Source organism: Symphalangus syndactylus, chromosome 7 (genome assembly GCF_028878055.3).
Source record: "Symphalangus syndactylus isolate Jambi chromosome 7, NHGRI_mSymSyn1-v2.1_pri, whole genome shotgun sequence".
NCBI lineage: Eukaryota > Metazoa > Chordata > Mammalia > Primates > Hylobatidae > Symphalangus > Symphalangus syndactylus.
Genome location: NC_072429.2, coordinates 44009531 through 44021970, shown reverse-complemented (window position 1 = coordinate 44021970; position 12440 = coordinate 44009531). Strand labels below are relative to the sequence as shown.

At 41.1% G+C, this 12440-nt stretch overlaps 1 protein-coding gene across 16 annotated transcripts in view; it reads left to right on the top strand.

Annotated features, from left to right (window-relative positions):
• ARHGAP26 (Rho GTPase activating protein 26) overlaps positions 1 to 12440 on the top strand; it is a 473272-nt gene that overhangs the window by 139987 nt on the left and 320845 nt on the right. For all 16 annotated transcript variants that reach the window (XR_010121689.1, XM_055285812.2, XM_055285818.2 and 13 more), the window contains exon 9: positions 1083 to 1183. Coding sequence is in view for 15 of the 16 variants with exons in the window: in XM_055285812.2 (XP_055141787.1) it covers positions 1083 to 1183 (101 nt within the window). In the remaining variant the exon portion in view is untranslated. The remainder of the gene's footprint in view (positions 1 to 1082; positions 1184 to 12440) is intronic.

The window sequence follows — 12440 nt, the reverse complement described above, 5'->3', positions numbered from 1 at the left end:
TTTATCACTATCCTTATTTATCTTGATCCTCAAGTTGTCCAAGATACAGTGCTTTGGGAATCTTTGTGTTGTTCAATTGCTGGAATTTTTTTCCCCAATCTGTAAGAAAACACTAAGATGGTTTGTATTTTCATTTGTCCTTGATGGCCCAGTGGAAACATTTACTGTATTTTTCAAGTTTACTAAATGACATCTAACACTTGCAGTTGGCAGTCATGCCATACCATTGATAATTATTAAATGTCTGCTAATTCTCTTTATGTTTAAAAAATTATTTTTTAACAATTTCTGCTGTGTGATCTCCGTAAGCACCTAAAACTAGTATTAGTTGAAGTCCTTTACAGGCTGACTAATGCCTTCTTCCTCTAACAGTGCTTTGTTTTCAAGTAGTTGGCTAAGCACTGAGTAAAATCAGAGACTTGGCCAGTATGCGACTGCATGGCACCTCCCTCTTAAGGTGACATACTAATCTTGAGGGACATAGTCCTTAGAGGTTACATCTGGGCATTGACAGTCACTTCCACTCTGCATCTCTGGTGTCTCTGAGGTCTCCTTGTCTGCTTTTCAGATCTTCTTGAGTTCTGCTAAAGTAAGTTAGGGGTTTGGAAGTAGGTCAGAACCCCTGATGTCTGTGCACACAGTCACAGAGCAGCTGTGTGGGAAGCATGATGTCATCGCAACAGATGGGAATGGTCACAAGCGCTTGGAGAAGGCTTTCTGTGTTCTCTTCTTACTCCTGTCAGTGAAGAGAGTGGAAACTTCAGTTGGGGCTTGATGATGGGAACGTGGATTAGTTTCCCCAGGGAACCTTTGCTTCCGTGGTATTTTAAGACTCACTGGATGTAGCATTAATGAGAAACAGTCTTCTTTGGTCCCTGGGGGAAATCCCTGGGTTGGTTTCATTTGAGCATGTGGGATCAGATTTCTGTCTATTCATTCTAGCTGGTGTGGAGAATATATTACTCTTAACATAGTATAAGGGTAGATAAGCATTATGAATTATGGGTTGTGGTTTTTCCAGCTCACGATGTATAGCATACAGTGAAATGTATAGATATTTTATGGGAAATATTACCTTTCAGGTCACTTTGGAACTTCTTGGGTGAAGCACTACTGTACATATCAACGGGATTCCAAACAAATCACCATGGTACCATTTGACCAAAAGTCAGGAGGAAAAGGGGTGAGTTCATTTTTAAAATTTGATGTTTGATTTGCTTGGCTAACATAATGATTATAATGCACGTATAAAGTAACACCTCCAGTGTTATATTTATGTTTCATTATAAATTTAAAATTAATAATTAAAAAAAATTTTTTTAAAATTATTATTATACTTTAGGTTTTAGGGTACATGTGCACAATGTGCAAGTTTGTTACATATGTGTCTATGTGCCATGTTGTTTTGCTGCACCCATTAACTTGTCATTTAGCATTAGGTATATCTCCTAATGCTATCCCTCCCCCCACACCACAACAGTCCCCAGAGTGTGATGTTCCCCTTCCTGTGTCCATGAGTTCTCATTGTTCAATTCCCACCTATGAGTGAGAACATGAGGTGTTTGGTTTTTTGTCCTTGCGATAGTTTGCTGAGAATGATGTTTTCCAGTTTCATCTACGTCCCTACAAAGGACATGAACTCATCATTTTTTATGGCTGCATAGTATTCCATGGTGTATATGTGCCACATTTTCTTAATCCAGTCTATCGTTGTTGGACTCCATTTGGGTTGGTTCCAAGTCTTTGCTATTGTGAATAGTGCCGCAATAAACATATGTGTGCATGTGTCTTTATAGCAGCATGATTTGTAGTCCTTTGGGTATATACCCAGTAATGGGATGGCTGGGTCAAATGGTATTTCTAGTTCTAGATCCCTGAGGAATCGCCCGCCATACTGACTTCCACAATGGTTGAACTAGTTTACAGTCCCACCAACAGTGTAAAAGTGTTCCTATTTCTCCACATCCTCTCCAGCACCTGTTGTTTCCTGACTTTTTAATGATTGCCATTCTAACTGGTGTGAGATGGTATCTCACTGTGGTTTTGATTTGCACTTCTGATGGCCAGTGATGATGAGCATTTTTTCATGTGTTTTTTGGCTGCATAAATGTCTTCTTTGGAGAAGTGTCTGTTCATGTCCTTTGCCCACTTTTTGATGGAGTTGTTTGTTTTTTTCTTGTAAATTTGTTTGAGTTCATTGTAGATTCTGGATATTAGCCCTTTGTCAGATGAGTAGGTTGCAAAAATTTTCTCCCATTTTGTAGGTTGCCTGTTCACTCTGATGGTAGTTTCTTTTGCTGTGCAGAAGCTCTTTAGTTTAATGAGATCCCATTTGTCAATTTTGGCCTTTGTTGCCATTGCTTTTGGTGTTTTATACATGAATTCCTTGCCCACGCCTGTGTCCTGAATGGTATTGCCTAGGTTTTCTTGTAGGATTTTAATGGTTTTAGGTCTAACATTTAAGTCCTTAATCCATCTTGAATTAATTTTTGTATAAGGTATATGGAAGGGATCCAGTTTCAGCTTTCTACATATGACTAGCCAGTTTTCCCAGCACCATTTATTAAATAGGGAATCCTTTCCCCATTGCTTGTTTTTGTCAGGTTTGTCAAAGATCAGATAGTTGTAGATATGCGGCATCATTTCTGAGGGCTCTGTTCTGTTCCATTGATCTATGTCTCTGTTGTGGTACCAGTACCATGCTGTTTTGGTTACTGTAGCCTTGTAGTATAGTTTGAAGTCAGGTAGCATGATGCCTCCAGCTTTGTTCTTTTGGCTTAGGATTGACATGGTGATACGGGCTCTTTTTTGGTTCCATATGAACTTTAAAGTAGTTTTTTCCAATTCTGTGAAAAAAGTCATTGGTAGCTTGATGGGGATGGCATTGAATCTATAAATTACCTTGGACAGTATGGCCATTTTCACAATATTGATTCTTCCAACCCATGAGCATGGAATGTTCTTCCATTTGTTTGTGTCCTCTTTTATTTCATTGAGCAGTGGTTTGTAGTTCTCCTTGAAGAGGTCCTTCACATCCCTTGTAAGTTGGATTCCTAGGTATTTTATTCTCTTTGAAGCAATTGTGAATGGGAGTTCACTCATGATTTGGCTCTCTGTTTGTCTGTAATTGGTGTACAAGAATGCTTGTGATTTTTGTACATTGATTTTGTATCCTGAGACTTTGCTGAAGTTGCTAATCAGCTTAAGGAGAATTTGGGCTGAGACAATGGGGTTTTCTAGATACAGAATCATGTCATCCGCAAACAGGGACAATTTGACTTCCTCTTTTCCTAATTGAATACCCTTTATTTCCTTCTCCTGCCTGATTGCCCTGGCCAGAACTTCCAGCACTACGTTGAATAGGAGTGGTGAGAGAGGGCATCCCTGTCTTGTGCCAGTTTTCAAAGGGAATGCTTCCAGTTTTTGCCCATTCAGTATGATATTGGCTGTGGGTTTGTCATAGATAGCTCTTATTATTTTGAGATACATCCCATCAATACCTAATTTATTGAGAGTTTTTAGCATGAAGGGTTGTTGAATTTTGTCAAAAGCCTTTTCTGCATCTATTAAGATAATCATGTGGTTTTTGTCTTTGGTTCTGTTTATATGCTGGATTACATTTATTGATTTGTGTATGTTGAACCAACCTTGCATCCCAGGGATGAAGCCCACTTGATCATGGTGTATAAGCTTTTTGATGTGCTGCTGGATTCGGTTTGCCAGTATTTTATTGAGGATTTTTGCATCAATGTTCATCAAGGATATTGGTCGGAAATTCTCTTTTTTGGTTATGTCTCTGCCAAGCTCTGGTATCAGGACGATGCTGGCTTCATAAAATGTGTTAGGGAGGATTCCCTCTTTTTCTATTGATTGGAATAGTTTCAGAAGGAATGGTACCAGTTCCTCCTTGTACCTCTGGTAGAATTCAGCTGTGAATCCATCAGGTCCTGGACTCTTTTTGGTTGGTAAGCTATTGATTATTGCCACAATTTCAGAGCCTGTTATTGGTCTATTCAGAGATTCAACTTCTTCCTGGTTTAGTCTTGGGAGGGTGTATTTGTCAGGGAATTTATCCATTTCTACTAGATTTTCTAGTTTGTTTGCATAGAGGTGTTTGTAGTATTCTCTGATGGTAGATTGTATTTCTGTGGGATCAGTGGTGATATCCCCTTTTTCATTTTTTGTTGCATCTATTTGATTCTTCTCTCTTTTCTTCTTTATTAGTCTTGCTAGTGGTCTATCAATTTTGTTGATCTTTTCAAAAAACCAACTCCTGGATTCATTAATTTTTTGAAGGGTTTTTTGTGTCTCTATTTCCTTCAATTCTGCTCTGACTTTAGTTATTTCTAGCCTTGTGCTAGCTTTTGAATGTGTTTGCTCTTGCTTTTCTAGTTCTTTTAATTGTGATGTTAGGGTGTCAATTTTGGATCTTTCCTGCTTTCTGTTGTGGGCATTTAGTGCCATAAATTTCCCTCTACACACTGCTTTGAATGTGTCCCAGAGATTCTGGTCTGTTGTGTCTTTGTTCTCATTGGTTTCAAAGAACATCTTTATTTCTGCCTTCATTTCATTATGTACCCAATAGTCATTCAGGAGCAGGTTGTTCAGTTTCCATGTAGTTGAGCGGTTTTGAGTGAGTTTCTTAATCCTGAGTTCTAGTTTGATTGCACTGTGGTCTGAGAGACAGTTTGTTATAATTTCTGTTCTTTTACATTTGCTGAGGAGAGCTTTACTTCCAACTATGTGGTCAATTTTGGAATAGGTGTGATATGGTGCTGAAAAAAATGTATATTCTGTTGATTTGGAGTGGAGAGTTCTGTAGATGTGTATTAGGTCCATTTTGTGCAGAGCTGAGTTCAATTCCTGGATATCCTGGTTAACTTTCTGTCTCGTTGATCTGTCTAATGTTGACAGTGGGGTGTTAAAATCTCCCGTTATTATTGTGTGGGAGTTTAAGTTCCTTTGTAGGTCACTCAGGACTTGCTTTATGAATCTGGGTGCTCCTGTGTTGGGTGCATATATATTTAGGATAGTTAGCTCTTGTTGAATTGATCCCTTTACCATTATGTAATGGCCTTCTTTGTCTCTTTTGATCTTTGTTGGTTTAAAGTCTATTTTATCAAAGACTAGGATTGCAACCCCTGCCTTTTTTTGTTTTCCATTTGCTTGATAGATCTTCCTCCATCCCTTTATTTTGAGTCTGTGTGTGTCTCTGCACGTGAGATGGGTTTCCTGAATATAGCACGCTGATGGATCTTGACTCCTTATCCAGTTTGCCAGTCTGTGTCTTTTAATTGGAGAATTTAGCCCATTTACATTTAAAGTTAATATTGTTATGTGTGAATTTGATCCTGTCATTATGATGTTAGTTGATTGTTTTGCTCGTTAGTTGATGCAGTTTCTTCCTAGCCTTGATGGTCTTTACAATTTGGCATGTTTTTTGCAGTGGCTGGTACCGATTGTTCCTTTCCATGTTTAGTGCTTCCTTCAGGAGCTCTTGTAGGGCAGGCCTGGTGGTGACAAAATCACTCAGCATTTGCTTGTCTGTAAAGTATTTTATTTCTCCTTCACTTATGAAGCTTAGTTTGGCTGGATATGAAATTCTGGGTTGAAAATTCTTTTCTTTAAGAATGTTGAATATCGGCCCCCACTCTCTTCTGGCTTGTAGAGTTTCTGCCGAGAGATCAGCTGTTAGTCTGATGGGCTTCCCTTTGTGGGTAACCCGACCTTTCTCTCTGGCTGCCCTTAACATTTTTTCCTTCATTTCAACTTTGGTGAATCTGACGATTGTGTGTCTTGGAGTAGCTCTTCTCGAGGAGTATCTTTGTGGCATTCTCTGTATTTCCTGAATCTGAATGTTGGCCTGCCTTTCTAGATTGGGGAAGTTCTCCTGGATAATATCTTGCAGAGTGTTTTCCAACTTGGTTCCATTCTCCCCATCATTTTCAGGTACACCAATCAGACGTAGGTTTGGTCTTTTCACATAGTCCCAAATTTCTTGGAGGCTTTGTTCGTTTCTTTTTATTCTTTTTTCTCTAAACTTCCCTTCTCGCTTCATTTCATTCATTTCATCTTCCATCACTGATACCCTTTCTTCCAGTTGATCGCATTGGTCACCAAGGCTTCTGCAGTCTTTGCGTAGTTCTCGATACTTGGCTTTCAGCTCCATCAGCTCCTTTAAGCCCTTCTCTCCATTGGTTATTCTAGTTACCCATTCGTCTAATTTTTTTTCAAAGTTTTTAACTTCTTTACTATTGTTTTGAATTTCCTCCCGTAGCTCGGAGTAGTTTGATCGTCTGAAGCCTTCTTCTCTCAACTCGTCAAAGTCATCCTCCGTCCAGCTTTGTTCCGTTGCTGGTGAGGAACTACGTTCCTTTGGAGGAGGAGAGGTGCTCTGCTTTTTAGAGTTTCCAGTTTTTCTGCTCTGTTTTTTCCCCATCTTTGTGGTTTTATCTACTTTTGGTCTTTGATGATGGTGATGTACAGATGGGTTTTTGGTGTGGATGTCCTTTCTGTTTGTTAGCTTTCCTTTTACCAGACAGGACCCTCAGCTGCAGGTCTGTTGGAGTTTGCTCGAGGTCCACTCCAGACCCTGTTTGGCTGGGTGTCAGCAGTGGTGGCTGCAGAACAGCGGATTTTCGTGAGACCACAAATTCAGCTGTCTGATAGTTCCTCTGGAAGTTTTGTCTCAGAGGAGTACCCGGCTGAGTGAGGTGTCAGTCTGTCCCTACTGGGGGGTGCCTCCCAGTTAGGCTGCTCAGGGTTCAGGGACCCACTTTAGGAGGCAGTCTGTCCATTCTCAGATCTCCAGCTGCCTGCTGGGAGAACCACTACTCTCTTCAAAGCTGTCAGTCAGACAGGGACATTTAAGTCTGCAGAGGTTCCTGCTGACTTTTTGTTTGTCTGTGCCCTGCCCCCAGAGGTGGAGCCTACAGAGGCAGGCAGGCCTCCTTGAGCTGTGGTGGGCTCCACCCAGTTCGAGCTTCCTGGCTGCTTTGTTTACCTAAGAAAGCCTGGGCAATGGTTTGGCGTCCCTTCCCCAGCCTCGCTGCCGCCTTGCAGTTTGATCTCAGACTGCTGTGCTAGCAATCAAGGCCCTCCGAGCCAGGTGCGGGACACAATCTCCTGGTGTGCGGTTTTCCAGGCCCATTGGAAAAGCGCAGTATTAGGGTGGGACTGACCCGATTTTCCAGGTGCCGTCTGTTACCCCTTTCTTTGACTAGGAAAGGGAACTCCCTGACCCCTTGCGCTTCCCGAGTGAGGCAATGCCTCGCCCTGCTTCGGCTCGTGCACAGTGCGCTGCACCGACTGTCCTGCACCCACTATTTGGCACTCCCTAGTAAGATGAACCTGGTACCTCAAACGGAAATGAAGAAATCACCCGTCTTCTCTGTCGCTCAGGCTGGGAGCTGTAGACTGGAGCTGTTCCTATTCGGCCATCTTGGCTCCCTTAAAAAATTTTTATACAGTAGTTCCAGGAAGCCTAAGAGGCTGAAGAATCACTAAAATAAGATGATTACTCTTAGCTCTAAGTTATGTTAAGAACTGCAATTAAGAAATATTTTTGTATTTCACATATATACAATATCAAGCGTGTCAAATATTTTTATATGCTAAAAATTATTGAATGACCTCATCCTGTGAAACTGATTCAATCCCACTCCCACTTGATACCTGGAGAGCTGCCAGTGGCAGCGTAGATGTCCTGGTTACCTGTTGCTGTGTAGCAAGTCACCCCAAAACTTAGCAACATTTAAAACATCATTTTAGTATTTCTCATCGTTTCTGTGGGTCATGAATTCAGGGGGCATTTGGATGGGTGGTTCAGGCTTGAGGTTTCTCATAAAGTACTAAGCAGATGGTAGCTAGAGCTAGAACAAGGAGGGTCTGAAGCAGCTCAAGCTGGACAGATACAGCTGTCTTCCTCTCTCCTGTATCCTTCTCTTCCCTTTTCCCTCTGTCTCTGCATACTCTCAGGGCCTCGCCATTTGGTCTCTCTGTATTAGCAAGTTTGGGCTTCCTCACAGCATGGTGGCCTCAGGGCAGCAAAAGGTTTTAGGAGTGAATGTTCTAGAAACTAAAGTAGACACTGCATTGCCTTTTCATGACTTAATCTCAGAAGTCATAGAGGCTTACTTTTACCCTATCTGTTGGTTAAAATGGTCACAATAGCTCTCTCAGTTTCAATGGGGGAGGAGGTAGACCCTGCCCCTCCATGGGAGGGGCATCAAAGTCTCATTGTAGGAAAAGCACGTGGCGTAGAAGGTGATATGTGGCTATCTTTGGAAGAGACAGTTGGGCACATATGGCTCCCTGGTGTCCCCGCCGTTGGGCAGCTCCTTGAATACTCCTAGTTCTTCCCTCCTCCTGGCTGTTGCCTCTCGCCTCCTGCCTGCTTGTCACTCTCCTCTGAGTGCTCCCACAGCAGGCCACGTGCATTTCTATGGAGATACCTGTCTTTTCTCTTTGCTCCTATACTTTATTTTCTTCCTTTGGTATTCTACATTTCATTATGATAGCCCTAGCTTTGATTTTTTTCTTTTTTAATCTATTGCTTGGGAGTTCTTGGTTTTCCAGGATTTGAGATTTGGTCTCTTCCAATAACTCTGGAAAATTCTCACCGATTATCACTTTGAGTTTTGCCTCCTTTCCATTCTATTGTCTCCCTCTGGAGATATTTAAATGTTTTTAATAAAAATATTTACATATTTCATCTCTTTGAATCTCTGGACTACATTCTGAATAATCTCTCTTGCTCTGTCTTCAGCTTAAATAATTTTTCATTTGTGTCTAATCTGTCGATAAATTAGTCCTCTACAAGCATTCCACTTCGGTCCCCTCTGTGGTACATTTTTATGCAACATGTTGAGTTTGCGTGTGTGTGGGCATTATAGAGTAGGGGTTAAGAGCCCTGGCTTTGCTCTCAGTCTTTCTGGGCCAGTGCTATTAGGTGCTGTTGTCATTACCGTTAGGTACTCAGCCATGTTGTGCCCCTTGTTCTCTTCCACTTCCAGTTTTTCTTCCTGGCTTTCTTTTACTTAAGCCACGATAGAGAAGTTTATCAGCATCTATGCTCCTTCCCTGAATCAAAGCAATAACAAAGCCCTTTTTATGTTTCTTGGCAGGGGCAGGATTGATTTATAAATAATCTCAGGAAAGCAGACGTTAAAATATCATAACAGAGAAATTACATTTAGGAGGAATATTAAAAACCTACATTATTAGATGTCCCCTAGTTTTCATGAAATGGAAACAGAGTTGGGCCTGCTTTCCTTGGGTTGAGCCTTAGTCCCTTCCCAATTCTTAGTCCTTCCAGAAATCAACTTCACCAAATTGTTCTCTCACACAGTCTGTTTTTGGGCTTTTTATCTTGGGCTTTCTCAGACTTTTAATGAAGAATCTTGTATTTTCTCTATTCGTTTCTTATCACACTTGAAAGTGAAGGGTAGAAACCAATTATAGTGGACGTTTGGTTCTCCAAAGACTTTAGAGAGATACTAGAAAGCATGTCATTGGGTAGTGAAGAGGTTTATGTGAATTAGTATGTATACATTTTTTGGAACAAATCCTGACACATAATGGGTGCTATATTAGGACCTTGATATTATAAGAATTAATTTTCGTAGTAATTCCTTACATTTATATTATGTTTTATATTTTTCTACAACCTTTTATTATTCTATATTATCATGTTTGATCCAGTTTTCCTCCTTTTACAAGGAGGACATTGAGGTTAGGAGAGATAATATGATTTCTAAGGTCATTTAACAAGTTACAGAGCTGGTGCTCAAACCCTCTTTCCACAGTCTGAATCTCCTGATTCTGAAGTCATTATACTTTCCATGACATCACTACTTCCTCAGCTTTAGGGTGAAGGAAATATGAGGACTGGCTGTCTAGAGGTGATGTCTTCTCGACTGTGCAGAGGAATCATGTGATGTTGTTGTATATATTTTTTAAAAATAGAGACTGAGGCCGGACGTGGTGGCTCACGCCTGTTAATCCCAGCACTTGGGAGGCCGGGGCGGGTGGATCACCTGAGGTCAGGAGTTCAAGACCAGTCTGGGCAACATGGTGAAACCCCATCTCTACTAAAAATACAAAAATTAGCCGGGTATAGTGGTGCATGCCTGTAATCCCAGCTACTCAGGAGGCTGAGGCAGGAGAATCGCTTGAGCCCGGGAAGTGGAGGTTACAGTGAGCCAAGATGGCGCCATTGCATTCCAGCCCGGGCAACAGTGCAAGACTCCGTCTCAAAAAAAGAAGAAAAAAAAAAGAAATAGAGATGAATCTCACTATGTTGCCCAGGCTGGCCTCAAACTCCTGGTCGCCTTGGCCTCCAAAGTATTGGGATTACCAGTGTTTTCTACCATGCCTGACCTGCATACATGTTTGAACAAAGCTCTCCTAGGAGCTAGAGGTAGATAGAACATAGATAGATAGATAACAGAAGGATCTTTTAACCTAGATAATTGGATGTTTTCTTTTCCTAACATGCTCTTCCTCCACCTGTTAGATCCCCTCACTGTCCCTTTCATTTGGATTATTTTCCTTTAAAAGTACCCACTGTTCTCATAGCTTCAGGTCTGGAGTTGGGAGCAGATTTGCCACATCCTCCTGGAGACCAGACCCTTTGTGTGACGAAAGAATTTCCCTGCATCCTACACTCTGACCTGAGGCACCTCTGCAGATCTGGAGCAGCCCAAAACCGATCCTGTCCCTTCTTTTGATTGAAACCCTTCTTTATTTTCCTGCTGCTCTCAGGATACAAATGAGAATCCTGCATGGTCTTGCCTCTGTCACTCCTCAAACTCTTCTTCTTTCTACTTTCCCTCACTCTGGGCTTCTAGCCACACCAGCTGCCCTGCTGTTTCTCCAAGCCTGTGTGGACCCTGACCCCAGGGCCTGTCCACCTGCTCCATTCCCTCCTCCTTATTTTATTTCCTATGAATTCTTTCAGTTTCAGCTCAAGAAAGCTTTTCCTAACCTTCCTGACCAGTTCAGATCTCCTTAACTTCGGCTTTTTAAAAATAGAATTTGTCACGGTTATAACTTTTCATTTACTTGTTTAAGTGATATCCATGTGCCCCACTTTTTAAAGCAATCAGTAGTTGAACAGACCATCTTTATAGATTTTTGCTGATACGGTATGGTCATCCTTGGAACAGAATCTTAATCTTCCTCCTCTTTCTGCATGTATTTGATGATCCTTTATATATCCCTATTCCCTCCCATTTCTCTGGGACACCTCATGTAATCTTTCAAAGTGGAAGCTGGTCCATAGCCGTTAAATCAGATGTATAGTTAGACATCAGCAAAGTCAGAATCTCTTATGTTTGGGTGTTTGCACTCAGATATTTTACAGACTAGAGAAAGAGCAGTTCTGTCTGAGAAATTAATCTTTGCTATTCAATGGAAGACAATAGGTGTAAGGCCTGTGAATATAAACTGTCTCCTCCTAGGCCTTCTGTGTTTTGTGTGCTATTCTGATATTAGTGGGTGGTTAAGTTTTACCTTATGTAGCCACACTTTCTGTTATTTCAACAAACTAGGCAAGCTTGCTAATTTCCCCCGTTAGTTTAGATAAAAAAGATTGACAGAGGCAGGAGAAACAGAACCCCTAACAAATTCCTAAGTGACAGTAAGAAGAAATCAGGGACAGCAACTTCTGTGTTTCTGGGCAATAAACTACTGCTATGAGATGAAATTGTCGCATTCAGTTGAACAATGGAATACTACTCAGCAATAAAAAGAAATAAGCCCTTGATATGCACAACAATATGGATGAATAGCAAAGCAATTATATTAAGTGAAAAAAGCCAGACAAAAAGAGCACATACTATGTAGTTCCATTTATATAAAATTATAGGCTGTGCAAACTAATCTATAGGGACAGAAAGCAGATTCAACGATTGCTTGGGGATGTACTAGGAGGAGGGATGGATTGCCAGGGGATACAAGGAAACTTTGGGGGATGATGGAATTCTTTGCTGGCTTGGTTGTGGTGTTGGTTTCATGGATGTATATGACATCAAAATCTATAAATTGTACAGTCCAACCTGTACAGCTTATACCTTAATTATATGTCAGTAAAGTTGTTAAAATGTGTTTATTGAGCAGCTACTCTTTTATAGGATCCAGCTGGGCTCAGGAGACAAGAGTAAGCAAAATTTGACCCAGTCTCTGTTCTCAGGGTCCTGTGGTCTAATGGAGAGAGAGACATTATTGTATTCATCACCTATATCAATGCATAGTTTCAGCTATGGTCAGTGCTGTGATGGAGGGAGAGGTACATGGTGCTTTGTGAACACGTACTGGGGATATTTGTTCTGGTCCAGGAAGGTTTTCTTGGAGAAGTGATGACCAACCCAACATCATAGAAGCTCAGAGTAGGGAGGAGATCATCTTCTACTCTTATGAAACCTGCAAATTAAAACAAT